We start from the raw sequence: 16,895 nt of genomic DNA, 5'->3' as shown, positions 1-16,895 counted from the left end.
CTGAGGACCTGGAATCTCCTCCCCACCCTGTGGCTGAGCCCTAGTGAAAATGCACAGCAAGGAGTTCCCACTGTGCCTCAGCGGTAATGAACCTCACGAGTATCCGTGAGGATAGGGGTTCAATCCCTGGCCTCGCTCAGTGGGTCAAGGATCCAGCATGGATGTGAGTTGAGGTGTAGGTCACAGACATGTCTCGGATCTGGTGTTGCTGCGGCTGTGGTGTAGGCCGGCAGCTCTAGCTCCCATTGGACCCCTAGCCTGGAAACTTCCATATGCCGCAGGTGTGGCCCTAAAAAGACAAAAAAAAAAAAAAAAGGAACCCTTCTGTGGGCCTTGTTCAACTCCCTGCCCCACCCCAAAAGAATAGTGTTGGGAGGTAACTGCCCTTCCCTTCCTATCTCACCCTGGAGTCTGGGCAGTTCTGGGTAATGACACACGAAGATGTCTACAGCAGCCCTGGCTATCTGTTGGACACCAACCAGAAGAAGAGTGAGCAGAGGGCAGGCCTTAAAAAGTTGGGGTGGGGGGAGAAGACATGCTATTTGCAGGCGGGGGCCAGAAATCTCTCCATATTTTTGAGGAGCACTCAAGTCTCTCTCCAGCCCCTGGATGGAAACGGCTTCCAAGCCAGGGACATAAAAATCGACCCCTGACTTGGGCAAGTTCTCCCAACTCTCTCCCCTTACACAGCAGCACCACTCCAAAAGGAACAGTACTACAAACACAAACAAATAGGTTCTGGGTTGGGGTTGGACATGGTGCGTTTCTAACAAGCTCGGGGAGGATGCGGAGGCTGTTGGTCCATTCCGTCCATTCCGCATTCTGAGTATCGGCATTCGAACGGCCTCACATTTAGCCATGAGGAGGAAAAAGGTTTTGATGGTTAGACCCTGATATGTTGGGTATGCATGTTGTAACTTCTTGGGCAGTGGTTCGCAGCTGGGAGGGAGGAAGCCTCCTGGTGTGTCTATGCCATGCTGGAGACACTTCTGGTCCCAGAGGCCCTGGGGAGGTGTTGCTGCCACCTACTGGATGGAGGCTAGGGATGCTGATACACGTCCTCAAGCCCCGCCCCTACAAGAAATTATCCAGCTGAAAATGTCAATTGTGCTCAGGTTGGGACACTGCTCTAAGGGAACCACGGGACGAATAAAAACAGAACCTGTGGATTCTAAACCAGGAAGAGGGGAGAAACGAATGGGTAAAATAAACCCTAAGTCAACCCACAAAGAGGCAATGAGAAAGAAACACAGAAGAAAGTAGGAGAAATAGAAAGCATAAAGGGAAATGGCAGATTTCTACACAAATACATTAATAAGTACATTAATTATAATTGGACCTAAATATAAGCTAGCAAAGGTCATCAGACTAGATTTTTTTAAATATGCTATGTATAACCGCTATGTGTAACACCTAAGGATGCAGAAAGTTTGGAAGGAAAAGGATGGGAAAAGCATGCCACGCACATGCAAATACTAATCAAAAGAAATGTGAAGCTTAACACAACACCATACATAAACTCTGCTTCCATTTAACATTTAAATTTAAAGAGAGAGCTGAAGCATCTGTACTCACATCAAAGAAATAAGACTTGACTTGCTTAGAATTCATTTTTAAAAGCTGAATTAATTTAGAAACAAACAACAGACTTGTCTACCACAACAATAAACTTGGTCTTTTGGATTCTGTAGAACGCTGCTCACAATACCTGCTGACTGCACATTCTACACAATGACACAAAGAGATGTGCAACATCTTACTAATTGGCCCGTAAGTCAGTCTCAGCTGTTACCAAGCAATTTTAAAAATACTAAATATATTTTCTAATTAGAACACAACGAAGATAGAAATTGATAGCAAACATAAGTTAGAAAAAAAAAATTTTTTTAATAGCCATTCCTGTGGCATGTGGAAGTTCCCAGGCTAGGGGTCCAGTCGGAGCTGCATCTGCCATCTACACCACAGCTCATGGTAACGCCAGATTGTGAACCCATTGAGCGAGGCCAGAGATCAAACCCGCATACTCACAGACATTAGTCAGGTTCTTAACCCACTGAGTCACAGTGGGAACTCCAGAAAATCCTCTTCTAAACAATCCATGAAACCATCACAGTCATCCCTTGGTATATGAAGATTGGCCCCAGAATCTCCCACAGATACCAAAATCCACGAGTGCTCAAGCTACTTATATAAAATGTTACAATAGTTGCACATTACCTACACACATCCTCTTATATGCTTATAATACCTAACATAGTGTAAACACTCTGTAAATAGTTGCAAGCATGCAGCACATTCATGTTTCAGTGTTCGGACATTTCTGAAATTTTTTTCAAATATTTCAACTCAAGGGTGCAGAACCCATGGATGTGGAACCTGCGGATGCAAAGGGCCAACTGTAGTATAAATAATTTTGTGGAGAAATAACAAAAAAAAAGTAAAAATTTAAAAATTTTAAAATAGTAATAATTTTGCAGAGAAGAGAGAAGAAAATACTGTTTTATTTTTATAAACATACTTACCTAGACCAAATAGCTGGTGGCCAGCTCTGGCTTGGTGGTGGCTGTCTTTCATTGAGATCTAATGCATGTACCATATAATTTGCCCTTTCATAGTGTACAATTGCATGGGTTTTAGTCTATTTACAAAAGTTGTGAAACCACCTCTGCTAATTCCAGGACATTTCATTCCCCCAGGAAGATGCCCGACACCGATGGATTAAGCAGGCATTTTTCACTGTCTACATCCCACTCCACCCCCGCCACTAATCTACTTTGTATAGATCTGCCTTTTCTGGACATTTCATGTAAAGGAAAGCCCAGGAGTTCCCGTCGTGGCGCAGCAGAAATGAATCCAACTAGGAACCGTGAGGCTGCAGGTTCAATCCCTGGCCTCGCTCAGTGGGTTAAGGATCCGGCATTGCAGTGAGCTGTGGTGTAGGCTGCAGACGTGGCTCGGATCCTGTGTTGCTGTGGCTGTGACGTAGGCTGGCAGCTGTAGCTCCGACTAGACCCCTAGCTTGGGAACCTCCATATGCCACAAGTGCAGCCCTAAAAAGAAAAAAAAAAACCCACAATACACAGCCTTTTGTGCCCAGCATCTTTTGCTTAGCACAATTGGGTTTTTTTTTTCCCCCCAGACTCATCCATGTTGTAGCACCTATCAGTACCTCACACATTTTTATATGCCACATTTTTTTTTTTTCTTTTTGGCTGCGATCCTGGCCTTGCTCAGTGGGTTAAGGATCCGGCGTTGCCGTGAGCTGTGGTGTAGGTCGCAGACACAGCTCGGATCTGGCGTTGCTCTGGCTGTGGTGTAGGCCGGCAGCTACAGCTCCAATTAGATCCCTAGCCTGGGAACCACCATATGCCACAGGTGCGGCCCTAGAAAAGGCAAAGAGACAAAAAGACAAAAAAAAAAAAAAAGAAGAGGGATTGCCAGAATGGCTTTTTTTCTAGGTGGGTACACCATTTTACATTCTCCCCTGCGGTGTGTGAGGGTTCCGATGTCGCCACATCCTTACAAACACGTCATTGTCTCCAGTAACACACGTGACTCTGGCATGTTGATCTTCTATCCTGCAATCCTGCTAAACATGCTTACTAGCTCAAAAAAAAAAAGAGTGGATTCCTTAGAATTTCCTATATCCAAGCTCCCATCTGCAAAGAGTTTTCTTCTTCGTTTCCAATCCGCATGTCTTTTTTTTTTTTCTTGACTAATTATTCCAGCTAAAACATCCAGTACGAGGTTGAGTAGAAGTGGCAAGACTGGACATCCTTGTTCTGTTCCCGATCTTATGAGGAAAGCACTCGCTCTTTCACAATTAAGTATTACATCAGCTGTAGGGTTTCGGGAAATGCCTTTTTTTCGGGATAAGGAGGAGTTCTCTTTCTAGTTTGTTGTGTTTTCATCACACTCAAATAAAAAGGTGTTGGATTTTGTCAAGTGCTTTTCCTGCATCAAATGAGATGAGCATGTGGTTTGGCACTTCATTCTGATAGGGTGTTATTAGGCTGATTTTTTGGATGTTAAACTAACCTCGAATGCTTAGTCATGGTGTACAATTCTTTCTATGTGTTGCTGGATTCGGGTGGTCAGTATTTTTGCATGTGTTCCTAATAACGGCCTGCAGATTTCCTGCACTTGGTGTTTTTGTGGCTTTGGTTATCAGGGTAATATCAGCCCTCAGAATAAGCTTGCAAGTGTTCCCTCTTCTGTTTTTTTGTAAGTGTCTGTTTTGCTGAGGATATGATGTTCCTTAACTGTTTGGTTCGGCGAAGCCATTTGGGTCTGGGCTTCTCTTTGTAGATAGTTTTCTTGAGCACTGATTCAATATATTCCATATACTCCTAACACGTGAATATTTCTGCTGTCTTAGCTTCCACATAAAAGGAACAGACGGGGAGTTCCCGTCGTGGCGCAGTGGTTAACGAATCCGACTAGGAACCATGAGGTTGCGGGTTCGGTCCCTGCCCTTGCTCAGTGGGTTAACGATCCGGCGTTGCCGTGAGCTGTGGTGTAGGTTGCAGATGCGGCTCAGATCCCGCGTTGCTGTGGCTCTGGCATAGGCCGGTGGCTACAGCTCTGATTAGACCCCTAGCCTGGGAACCTCCATATGCCGCGGAAGCGGCCCAAAGAAATAGCAAAAAGACAAAAAAAATAAATTTGCCTGATTTAAAAAAAAAAAAAAAGGAACAGACGTTTAAAGAGCAGTCTAAGCCAGGTTTTGCCACGAGAGCAGTTCAGGTCAACTCAGGTATTGACCCCAGTGACTCATGGGAAAGGTATTTCCTTGTTGTGCATCACGGCTGAGATCAGGGCCCAGATCTCCTATGATGCCACAGGGCCAGCCGTGCCCTGCTCTTCCTCGTCTAGCTTGTAGGGCCAGCTTCCTTCTTTGGCGGAGCCCATTGCAGAACTTAAGCTATCAGAGGAAGTTAAGGCATTTTTTTTCTTCTGGGAGGTGTGCGGAGTTCTGGTCAGTCCAGAAGAGCCCACATCACACACCCAAAACACTCTGGGTCTGTTCCCCCATCTGGAAAACACAGCTGGGCAGGGAAGGACGCGAGGGAGTGGTCAGAGTGGGAAATTCTTCCAGACAGGAGGGCTGGTGACAGGCTTGTGCTAAGATTTGATATTCTGGTTAGAACCCGGGACAGGAGAGAGACCAGGCCCTCCGGCGGCTCCGTGTCATTTCTTGTGGGTCTCAAGTGGAGGCAGGTGGCATCAGGTCCCCTCCTCCATCTCTCTGTCCTCTGTCCTGGACCACAGCCCCGGCTGAAGCTTTGTCCTCACCCCCCTGCCCCCCGCCCATCATTCCAGCCTCTTCCTCAGCCCCGACTTGTGTAACTCCAGAAGGATCTCCCCAAGTCTTACTGGACCCCCATCCCTCGGGGCCAAGGTCAAGCCCTTCACGGGGCTCACCGGTGTCCGTCTCACCTTCCCAGTCTCCATACTGAGTGCCTTGTGTCCCTGACCAGTGAGGAGGGGAAGCTTTGCAGGTAGAGGTTCCCGTTACAAGCAAAAGGTGGGAGCTGTTGAAGCATGTGTGGGTTTGCAGGAACCATGAGCGTTTCCCAGGGAGCAGTGGGTGCCAAGACTGGGAACGGGTGAATCCTTGTCACTGTGATGCCAAGGTGACAGCATCCTTCCCTCTGCTCCCTGAAGCCAGGTGTCACCAAGTCCCCATCTGTCTCCCGGGGAATCTTTCTGTTATCCTTTTCACCTGCTGCCTCTCCAACGTCACCTGCTCCAGCTGAAAACCCTTCTCTGCTTAGACCAGAATCCTCCCGGGTCTCAGCCGCAGGTCGCCCCTATTCTGTTCGGATGCCGCCATTCCCCCGCCTGAAGCCTGGGCTTGCTTCTGCCCTTCAGGATAAATGAGGTCTCCGCTTGCTCCAAGATACTCGAAGTGCCCTGGAGTCGGTCTCATCTCCCCACCTGCCAGCAGCGGGGCTAAGATGGAAGGCAATCTGCCTCTGGACCACGAGTGGCCAGATGGCTCCAGGGCTGACATCTTGAGCGCCCTCCTGCACTGACCTGGTCTTGGCCACATGCCTTGTTCTGGCCTGTGATGCAAGCAGATGTTTTAAGCACCTGCTGTCTTGGAACCTGCTTCGGCACCTAAGCCACCACATAAAGAGGTCCGGCCATCCTGGAGCGGCCACACGGTGAGAGACAGTCCCCCAGGCCTCCGCTGAGGAGCCGGACACGGAGTGGAGAAGGCACCCAGAGCACCATGGCCCCAGGAAACACCGCACGGAGCAGAAGGAGCTGCCGACGGAGCCAAGGCCAGACCGCAGACCTAGAAGGGGTGATACCTTTCACTGCTGTAGGTCACGAAGTTTGGGGGGATGGGGTGCCATGCAGTGAGATGTCAGTGGAACAAGAGGGGCCACGCGTGTGAATGTTCCAACAACTACCGGTGGGTTGCTGGCTAAGCCTGACATTCAGCATCAGGCTGAGAGCGACTCCCCACCCCCTCCCAACCCCACGTATTTCCTTCAACTATTTCCACCCTGGGACAGGGACCCGTGTGCCGGGTGGAGGCTGAGTTTAAACCACAGGTCCTGCCCTGATGGAACGAAGGTCAGCTAATAAGAGGAGGAACCCGGCCTCCTCCACCATCACGTCCAGGGTTCAGTCTGGTCTAACAAACAGCAGGGACTCAGTCACAGGAGGGCCGAGCTGGTGAAAGCACCGCGCACGAGACGCCAAGCTCCCCTCCACGCAGTGGGGCCAGACTGCACTTGGGTCACGTCCTCTGCAAAACCTCACATGCACCATCCACTCCGTCTGCGCTCCTGTCTCCAAGGCCCCCTGGCCCCTGTGCCCCAGGTAGCGCTCCGGTGACCTGCAAGTGACGAAACTCCCAACAGCCACTCACGTGACCCTCTCACGTGCCACTCTCAACAGCTAAACTCTCCAGGGGACAGGTAACCCACATGGGCCTCAACAGCACCAGGAACCCGGGCCCCTCCCATCCTGTCCTGTGCTTGGCCCGTACGTCTCAGGGGACTTCCCGTTCCAGGGCCGGGAGGGGCCCCCAGGCATACCCCTAGCAGCTGCGCACACCATCACCAGCCAGAATTTCGCCTTAACGCCACACCAGAGTTCAAGAGACCCTGGGGAGACTCCTTGAATCCAGGCAGGCACGGGCCACCCAAAAACCAGGGTGTGTCAGTGTGGAGACGGGCGCACAGACCGGGAGGGCAGCCGGCTCTGTCCAGCCAGGGTCCCTCGGCACAGCCTGGTTATCCTGAGCCTCCCGGCCCACAGGCAGCTCTCCCACAAGGGGCAGCTCCCCTGACTGACCCTCTCACGTGCCACCCAAGGGACCCACTTGACCTGTATGAACTCATGCAGCCGCCATACCCGGCCCCTGGATCTGGATTCTACCTCTTCCTGCACTTTACAGCCGTGCAAGCCTGAGTTCAAAGGGACCCGACGACCCGCTCAAGGGCACACAGCTGTTCCCGGAGGAACCAGGATTCGGATGCGACGCGGGCGGTCTGGCTCCAGGGCACCTGCTCAAATCCACCACATGCTCTGTGCACTCCGCGTCTGTGGAGCAGCTGCCCCTCAGGACGGCTGGCCCCGTGGGCCAGCCGCTCCCATCCGCATCCCAGAGGACCCTCCCCGCGCGGGGACACGCAGTGCGGCAAGCGCAGCGAGGAGGTCCTCCCCAGAAAGGCCAGGCTGCGGGCCCTGACGTGTGCCCCCACCTCCACGCTCGTGACCAGGACCAGAGGACCAGCTATTTCTAGACCTTTATTTCTCTGTGAAAAGGTGGGGGGGGGGGAGGAATAAAATAAAAACAGCACAGTTGACACAAAAAAACCATGGAGGGGAAGGAAGGGGGTGGAGAAGTCGATGGGGGAGGGGTCCCCATTACAGCAGCAGGAGCCGGCGACCTGGGCTGCTCACGTCTCTCCCCAGCACAGGCCGCAGCGGCCCCTTCCCCCAGGGTCACTGCCCCGTCCCTCCGGGTGCACCCCCAGCCCTTGGGAGGCGGACGGTGACGAGCTGGGTTCCCAGGCCGGGGAGAGGAGGAACCGTGCTGGGGGAGGGGCCTGGGGTCAGACCATGCACGGGGGGCGACAGCCGAAGGCGCCCCACTGTCTCCCGAGGGAGGGACTTCGGGGGAGGGTGACACCACAGGCAGCCATGGCTCCTCTTCAGCATCAGGCGAGCGACAGAACTGGGGGAACAGGAAGAGGCGGGAGTCAGAACAGCCGCTGGCCCTCTGCGCTCCGCGGCCCCCGCCTCTGCCGCCGGGCTGGCAGCCCGCCCGGCAGCCCGCCCTCCCGCTGGGGCCCGGCGTCCTCAACGCCTTACCAGTCAGAGCCTCCTGGGCAAAGTACTTGACGTCCACGTCCTGGTCCTGGGTCAGCTTCTCTAGGATGGGCTTGACCTCGCTCTGCAGCGTGCTGGGAGGAGAGGGGGGCCAGGAGTCAGGCGGGCGGGGCTGGGGCCGAGGTGCCCACAGACAGAGACACACCCATGAATTCCAGGTCTGAGGCCAGAGAGACGATCGCTTCCAAGGCTGGACGTCTGACAAACCCGGTCAGAGGCCTCCATGGCCCAGAACAGGTGCAGGAGGTCGGAGGGCCTGGAAACGTGGGGCAGGGACCCCAGACGCCCCGGGTCTCCGGCCTTGGCCACCGGATGCCTTTCATTCATGTACCACATTTACGGAGGCTGAAAGGCAGCGTGTTAGGTGTCAACACTGGAAATCCCACCCCCGATTCTCACCCACACGGAGCCGGGCTGGGAGGGAGACCTGAGCCAACTGATGATGAGGAACAGTAGGGGCACGTGGCAAAGGGGGCAGCCCTCGGCCTCCGGCCAGGGGAGCAAGGGGCCAGGGGAGATAGGGGCCCAGGGAGGAAGGGGTCCAGGGAAATGCATCCTGGCAGATGGCCCATTGTTGCGGGAAAGGCAGGTGGGCTTCAGAGAGAAACTAAAGGTGTGAAGCTGTGTCCCAGACAAAGAGGTCAGAGGTGCAGGCGTCATGCGTCCCCCTCCAGTTGACAGGCAGCTGCCCTGCCCTCAACATAACCGCTATTCTCACCTCTCTCACCAAGAGGGCCCTTTAGGTCTGCAGGTGACATAAACGGATCCCAGGAGGTTTTCTTGGGCCTGCTGCTCACGCAAGTGCCCATCTGAGTCCCCTAGGCTGCTGCAGGCAGCAGGCGTCTCGTCTTTGCGGGACGAGCCTCCCGGCACGTGAATAGCCCACAACCCAGGCACCGCACGAGGACAGGCACGTGCATTATTTCCAAGTCACGGCTAATGAGAATAAAGCCCCCGTGAACAGCCTTTGCTAGAAAAAAGCACTCGTTTCTCTTGGACGAACACCCAGGAAAGGACGTGCTGGCTCACGGGGTGCACGTTGGATCGGCTCCACTCGATGCTACCAATGCTCAGTCACTGTGCCCATCTACCACTCACAGCCCCACTGGCAACACACGAGGGTTCCCGCCCTGCCACCCACACCAGCGCTTTTCGCCCAGCCCTGAGGACGGAGCCTGTTTCAGGTGAGCCCTTCTGACCCAGACCCTGCGGCCAACACCTACGGTGCCCTCAACACACTGCAGTGGCACCTGCTGTCACACACACGAGGAAGGGGCTGCGCCCGTGCCCGCGACTCTGTCCCACTGAGCAATGTCCTGACCAGCGCTGTGCCGAAGCCTCCCTTTCTGCTGACTGCGGCGCCGCAGTCAGGCAGCCTCCACGTCTGCGTCAGTCTTCCAGCTGCATCGGTCTTCAAGGCTCACCTTGGCTATTCCGGACCTTTGCATTTTCGTGTTAATTCCAGAGTCAACTTGTCAATCTTTCATGAAAGCCGACTGAGACTGGCTCAGGTTATACTCAATTTATAGATCATTCTGGGGAACCATCCTATCCAAGAATATCACGTAGGTCTTCCTTAATTTTTCAAACCAGTGTTTCATAGTTTTCACTAGAGGCATCACACCTCTTGGAACTTCATGTTTCTGGTGCCACTGCAAGTGACACCACCGCCCCACCACATGCTTGTGTCTGTTCCTTTCACTTTCTAATGACTCGTCGCTGGTAACACAACCCTCACCCTCACCCCTCCCACCATGCGAGGCAGGCACGTGAGGTCTCCTTCTGTGTTTGAAGAAACCAAGACCTCGAGGTCCTGAGGCAAGCACGTCACGGTGCAGGGCCTCAAACCCCAGGCTCTATCGTCAAAGGTCAGAGAGAGAGATGCCGAAAACCAGCGCTGCTAGAGGGAGAAGGGGGCCAGGCCTCACCTGTTATCCAGGATGGGCCCGATCTTCTGGAGGGACTTGGCCACGTTGAAGCGGACGTTGGCGACGGGGTCCCCGGCCATGCGCAGCACCGTGGGCAGCATGTGCTTGGTGGTGATGTCCTGGCCGCAGACTTCAGACAGCACCTGGAGTCAGTGAGGAGCAGAGGGGACCCGCCGAAGGTCACGGCTGCCTCCCACGGCGCCCTCCCTCCGGCCAGGCCGCTGCAGAGCCCGTCAGGCCTGACGCCAAGGCTGAGCCACACAGGGGACGCCGAGGCCGGACTCACCCACCCCGGGGGCAGTGCCTTCTCTGCAAGCTCCCCTCTCCCCTCACACCCTGCTGACACCCCTGTCCCCTGTCCCCCTGCCTGGAAACCGCCCCCCGACGGTCCCAGGCCCCCCACCCCCCACCCGAGGCTTCCCTTTGTCCTCTGGGAGTGGAACTTGTCTCTGGACCCCGGACCCTCCCTCAGCGCGGTGGGCTCCAGAGGGAGGCGTGGGGAGAAGTTGTCAGTACCCTTAGCTGCGTTCACTTTAATCCTATCCTTTCATTTGGAGTCACGGGCACGGTTTATTTAGGCAACTAGACAGGAGCGCTTTCTACATATCACGTGCACACACACGCTTCCCAGTCTGTGTTTCACACACATACAACCGTTCTAGCCCTTTGCGCACATAACCGGGTTAGTCTTTGCAGCCCTGTGAGTTTGGTTCTGTAATTACCAACAGGGACCCTTTACGGGTGAGAAAACTAAAGCACGACGCAGCGAGGTCATTCTCTCAAGGTATGCAGCTAATGCACGGCAGAGATGGATTTAAACACTACACTGGGTTCTAGAAACTGCACATTTGACTATTCTATCATAAACACATACATACGCCTTCTGTGGGGAAGGAGATGGGTGCCCAGAAAGGCTTGGCAGTCACTGTCTCAACAGGCCGCGCCTCCCCAGTCCTGGGCCTCCCACCCCGCAGGTCCCCACCCCGCAGGCCCTGTGACTCTGACCAGGAGCCCCAAAGGCTCATCCTCTCGACCCCAGGTCCCATCACCTCCCCGTCCCTTGAGGACCCTCTCCCGGGGACCCCGGGGCCGGCCAGGCGGGGGCGGCAGGTGTGCTCACGTTGATGCAGAAGAGCGTGGTCATGCGGTGCAGGTAGTTGGGGTCCCCAGACATGGCCAGGACCTTGGGGATGATGGTGGCGTGGGCCCACTCCTTCCCAAACTTCTCCACCAGCTTCTTCAGGTTGCTGGTGGCTGCCTCGCGGATGGCGTAGACTGCACGAGGGTGAGGGAGGAGTGGTGATTCGGGAGGCGAGGGGCTGACAGTCATACGCCCTCCCGCCTACCAAGCAGCCCTGGGCGCCAGGCCACATTCGAGCCAATCACCCCGAGACAACCAAAGGGCTCCCTGCGTGCTAGGTCAGGGCTTTCTTTTCTCAACAGCTCCCAGAGACAGACAGCAGACTGAGGCTCTGAGAAGTGATCTGCCAGGCACATGACTTAGTTCATGGAATGGAGCCTGTTCCTGACGAACTAACTTTTATTTTTCACTATTTGCCAATAGTGAAAACAACGAGCTCTTCTCATAGTGGCCCTGAAAGACTGGGAGGCGAAGGCCCATGTTTCAGAGAATGAGTGTGGGCTGAGAGATGGCAAGCGACTTGCTATTAAGCTTCGACAGCCAGATGGTGGCGTCAAACCCAGGCTGCCTGCTCGGCAGCCCTGAGATGTCACCGAACCCTCAGCCCCTGGGACCCCTCATGGCCGCCCCCACCGCGTACTTCTCCAGGACGCCAACACGCACGGGAGCTGTCCTCGTGAGCATCCGACAGCCTGGGAAAGGGGCTCCAGCCTCCCCCGCGCCCAAGGGACACACACCTGCCCCGGCCAATGCGCCCGCACAGCCTTCCCTGAGCCCCCACTCCGCCCAGACTCACCGTGATCCACGAGCCAGGCCATGCACAGGGAGTTGAGCTTCTCATCAAAGAACTCCACCCCCTGCAGGAGACAAGACAGGAAGGGGTCAAGGGCACCTGGGGAGTTGGCAGCGATCCCCAGGGAAACCCCCCTCCCCCAAACAGCTGGGACACGTCCCATCTTCACCTGAGAGGCTCTGTTCTTTGTTCTCATCTCACTCTACCCATCTTGTGAGGCCCTATCTCCTGGGTACTTTCCTCCGCCTCCCGACACCCCTCACCTCCCAGGGAGCCCTCGTGGCCCAGGCTGCCCGGCAGAGCCGCACCCACAGTCTAGCGCCCCTGGGCAGCACGCCCGGCCCTGGGCTCTGCGCTCACCAGCTGTCCGGCCAGCAGCGGCATGTACTCAATGATGGCCAGCCGGACCCGCCACTTGGCATCCTCGGCCAGCTCCACGATGGCGGGAAGCAGGGACTGGGACAGCTGCCGGATGCCAATCACCTCGTTGACGCAGTCCAGGTTGGAGATGATGTTGAGGCGCACCTCCGGGCACTGAGCAGAGGAAGGGGGTTCTGAGGCAAGGCCCTGTGCGCCAGCGGAAGCCGGGACAGGGGGAAGGCTCCACCGCCCAGCTTCGCCAAACACACATCGCCCAAGGGCGGAGCACGACTGCCCACGACCTGCTCCTGGCGCCGGGGCCGCATCAGAGGCCCCCGCAAAGGGAGCAACATGGATCATGAGTGGAGCAGCTTTTCAACTCTCACAACAGCAGCATGAGAAATGTGGAGCCAAAGCCCGGTGCCCTGGAAAAACAGCCAAAATGGTACCCAGCTGTGCCGTCTGCCAGCCGGGAGCTGTGTGGCAAGGGACCTGCCCTTTCCAGGTACCGGTCTCTGACATGGAAACACCCCTCATCCCAGAGGGTGGCTGAGCCTACAGAACCACCTGCCAGCGTCTGATCCACAAAGACCTTGACGTGGAGCTTAATGCTTTGCTCATTTCTCTTGCTTTTATTCTCCCTGCTAGTCTCTGAGCTCTGCTAGAAGCAGCATGGCTCACTTATCCTTATGTCTCGGGACTCAGCAAAGTTTCTAGGCCACAGAGGGTGCTCAACACATTTCTGAAACCAAGGAGTAAAGAATAATTTCTGAACCGCTAGCCGACTACTAATATCTCGAGCTCTGCTCTACAGTAAGGGCACACACACAGGGATCCCCGGCTTCTCGAACGTTCCCTTTATACCACTACGGGTGGATGAGAGACCTCCACTCGTACCTGCTTCCGCTCACCAAAAGAAACCCAAGGAAGATTTTTGCTTTTACAAATAAGGAAACTGCTCCTTTGCTCCGCAGCACTGTGGCATATGGAAGGTCGCCCAGGAGTGCTCCACCTGAGGGCACCAGGACCCTGCACCCCATGCGCCCCCATAATCATGCGAAGCGGCTTGTATGAAAAAGCACCTCAACAACCATCGCGTCGCACCGCCTCTCTGCTTTCCTGGATGATAAGACGCTACGGTTACTTCATTCTACGTCTCCCTCCAGGAGCTGAGGGGCGAGGAAGCAAGTGCTGAAATCCATCAATGCACCAAATAAGCAAGTGTGCAGTAAAGGGTTAAAAAAGACGGCCCCCGGGAGTTCCTGTCACGGCGCAGTGGTTATCGAATCCGATTGGGAACCATGAGGTTGCGGGTTCGATCCCTGGCCTCGCTCAGTGAGTTAACGATCCGGCATTGCTGTGAGCTGTGGTGTAGGTGGCAGACGCGGCTCGGATTCCGCGTTGCTGTGGCTCTGGCGTAGGGTGGCGGCTACAGCTCCGATTCGACCCCTAGCCTGGGAACCTCCATATGCCTCAGGAGTGGCCCAAAAAATGGCAAAAAAGACAAAAAGACAAGAAAGAAAAAAAAAAAAGATGGCTCCGACCAGCACCTGGACCATCCAGCCTGATTAAAAAAAAAAAACAAAAAAACGGGGTCTTTTGTTTACTTTGTGTACTTGGGGGCCTCGGGCCATGCCAGATAGATTATGCTGACGAAGTGATTTATGCTGGGTACCTGGGGCCATGTGGCATCAACCTGACCTCTGCAGGGGCTGGAGACAGAGTAACCCAAGGTCAGCCATGCGTGCGGCCCCATCCAGGCCTATGTGATCAGACCAGGCCCCCGTAAAAACCCTGGACACCAAGGCTCGCCGAGCGTCTCAGCCGGCAGCCTCCGTGGACGCCGTCCCACGCAGGCGCTGGGAGAACTGAACCCAGTCTCAAACTCCCCTGGGAGTTCCAGGGAAACTGGCACCTGGCCTCTTAGGCTGATACTCATCTGCATCCTTTCACCGTAACCCACAGCAACCATGAGTGGAATAGCTCTTCTGAGCTGAGGATGGTTGGGCAAATCTTTGGACCTAAGGGTGGCCGTGGGGTAAGACCCATGAGCAGTAACGGAGAGCACTGGCCGCCGCGGAGGACAGGACAGCCTCAGCTGCTGGCTCCACAGTGACAGGCCTCTCCGACAGGCCCTTGGAGAAGTGCAGGCGAGGCCCTTCTTCCTTTGTCAAAAACACCAAGAGTCTCCTTTAGAATGAAAGACAGGGAGTTCCCGTCGTGGTGCAGTGGTTAACGAATCCAACTAGGAACCATGAGATTTCGGGTTCGATCCCTGGCCTTGCTCAGTGGATTAAGGATCCGGCACTGCCGGATGAGCTGTGGTGTAGGTCGCAGACGCGGCTCGGATCCCGCACTGCTGTGGTTGTGGTGTAGACCGGCAGCAACAGCTCCGATTCGACCCCTAGCCTGGGAACCTCCATATGCCGTGGGAGCGGCCCTAGAAAAGGCAAAAAGACCAAAAAAAATTAATTAATTAAAAAGAAATTAATTAATTAAAAAAATAGAATGAAAGACAGTCGGTTTCCCACCAGCTCGTCTAATGGCTAAAGAAGCATCTCAGCGCCGAGGCCGCCTCCCTCCCTCCTCAGGCCCAGTGCGGCTCTTCCTAAAGCCGAGGGCTCGGGGAGCGGGAAGGAACAGTCTCATGTGATCCGCCTGCCTCGCTTCCCGGCGCATTCCTTCACATCCTCCGCCAGACAGAGCTGCTGCAAATGCTGGCGAAACACTGGTCCATAAGAACATAAAGCAGACGTTTTTACCTTTTCTGCAAAGGACACTGTCTCCAATGAGGACAACAGCCTCAACCGTCACAGCGGTAGCCAACAGCTTCTCAGCCTCCCCTCTTCCTCTAAAGGAAGATTTCCGCAGCGGGAATCTCCTATGTCTGCCACCATCTGCACCCCCAGCTGGGGGTTGAGATACTTCCGTACGTGTCAGAGTCTATTGCTGGGGGATCACGGGAGCGCGCAGATGATTCGAGTAAGCCGGGAGGGCCCAGACGCGGTCAGACGCCAGGGCCGGGAGGTGGGCGCCCCTCCCTCCGCACAGGATGGGTGGGTGCACCCATCAGAGCCAACCGAGAGCAAGACTTCTTCCTTGAAGAAGCTGAAAACCAACTGGATGGAGACCTAAGTTCACGTACGTGTGCTTAGAGGGAACTCAAGGGCTCGTACAACCATTTCTATGGGCTTCCCGAACTGCCTGGAGACCCCCAGCTGAGTGAGGCCTCGGTTCTCACGCCCGGGACGAAGAGCAGAAGTGTTCTCGACAGTGAACAGGCCTCTTCCCTTTCCCTGAAGGGGCGAGTCGCCCAAACACAGCTGTGAAAGTGGGAAAACACCAGGCGTCCCCACACGGGGTCTCACCTCCCAACACGAGGGAGATGCGAGTGACACACACCGCCCCCGAGGAGTGGGCTCCAAGGCAGCACACGGGTCCCACTAACACGGGTCCCACTAAGCCGCCGCCTACAGGCTGCAGGCTGCCCCTTGGGTGGTGCACCTGCCCTCTCACAAGGCCGGGCGAGGAACTCCAGGCCTCAGCTGAAGAGCAACCCTTGATGGAGCAGCTGAAAAGGTGAGGTCCACTCTGAACCTGAGGGTCAGCCAGAGACCCCAGGAGAAGCCTTTCCCACAAACTCACCATTTACTCTCAGGGATGGGGAGAGAAGAGGGTGGAAAATTCTCTTCCTGTTGAAACTATTCTGATAATTTTTTAAAAAAGATTTTCTTGAATGAGAAAGCAGAATGCTCTTGAAGATGCTGGGGAGGTTGTTGAAAGAACACAGAAGGGGCCTCTCGCCAGCCAAGGTGTGCCCACTGAGGCAACGGAAGCAAAAAAAAAAAAAATCGTATTTATAACAAGTTACAGCTACAAAAGCATGATTATGAAAGAAAATATGTGTGTGAAACACTTAACATCATAAAATTTTGGTCATTACAGAATTAAATGATGGTCAAACACGAACTGAAATAAATACATGATCAAAAGTAGGATCACTAGGTTTTCTTTCAAAGGCTCTGTTTTCAGCGTGTATAAAACCCTGATGTGTAATTCTGGGCTGAGAGATCATCCCGCTGCCACAGAATCTAATGATGTGATGGGGGCAAGAGGGGGTGCGCCTGGGGGGGCTCGGATGGGATGCAGTGAACTGTTAAAATGTTTCCTCCAGCTCCCTGGCACGCTCCACCTGAGCACCACTGTGCTACGTGTGCACGTGTGTCAGGGGAAGCGACTGAGGGCTCTGGGAACACAGAAGCGGCAGTAACAGGTCACACACCAGCCTTCGGTCTCACCACCTGCCCCGTCACCACCA

At 54.6% G+C, this 16,895-nt stretch overlaps 1 protein-coding gene across 1 annotated transcript in view; it reads right to left on the bottom strand.

Annotated features, from left to right (window-relative positions):
• Window positions 1-7,757: 7,757 nt before the first annotated feature.
• The window catches only part of PPP2R1A (protein phosphatase 2 scaffold subunit Aalpha), a 35,361-nt gene continuing 26,223 nt past the window's right edge, over window positions 7,758-16,895 (bottom strand). Inside the window, exons 10-15 of the mRNA XM_047790326.1 lie at window positions 12,578-12,751; window positions 12,221-12,281; window positions 11,404-11,558; window positions 10,284-10,426; window positions 8,338-8,429; window positions 7,758-8,200 (exon numbers count right to left, since the gene is read on the bottom strand). Of these exons, the coding sequence (XP_047646282.1) occupies window positions 8,184-8,200; window positions 8,338-8,429; window positions 10,284-10,426; window positions 11,404-11,558; window positions 12,221-12,281; window positions 12,578-12,751 (642 nt within the window). The 3' untranslated portion in view covers window positions 7,758-8,183. The remainder of the gene's footprint in view (window positions 8,201-8,337; window positions 8,430-10,283; window positions 10,427-11,403; window positions 11,559-12,220; window positions 12,282-12,577; window positions 12,752-16,895) is intronic.

Source organism: Phacochoerus africanus, chromosome 8 (genome assembly GCF_016906955.1).
Source record: "Phacochoerus africanus isolate WHEZ1 chromosome 8, ROS_Pafr_v1, whole genome shotgun sequence".
Classification (NCBI taxonomy): Eukaryota; Metazoa; Chordata; class Mammalia; order Artiodactyla; family Suidae; genus Phacochoerus; species Phacochoerus africanus.
This window is presented reverse-complemented; position numbering and strand designations above follow the sequence as displayed.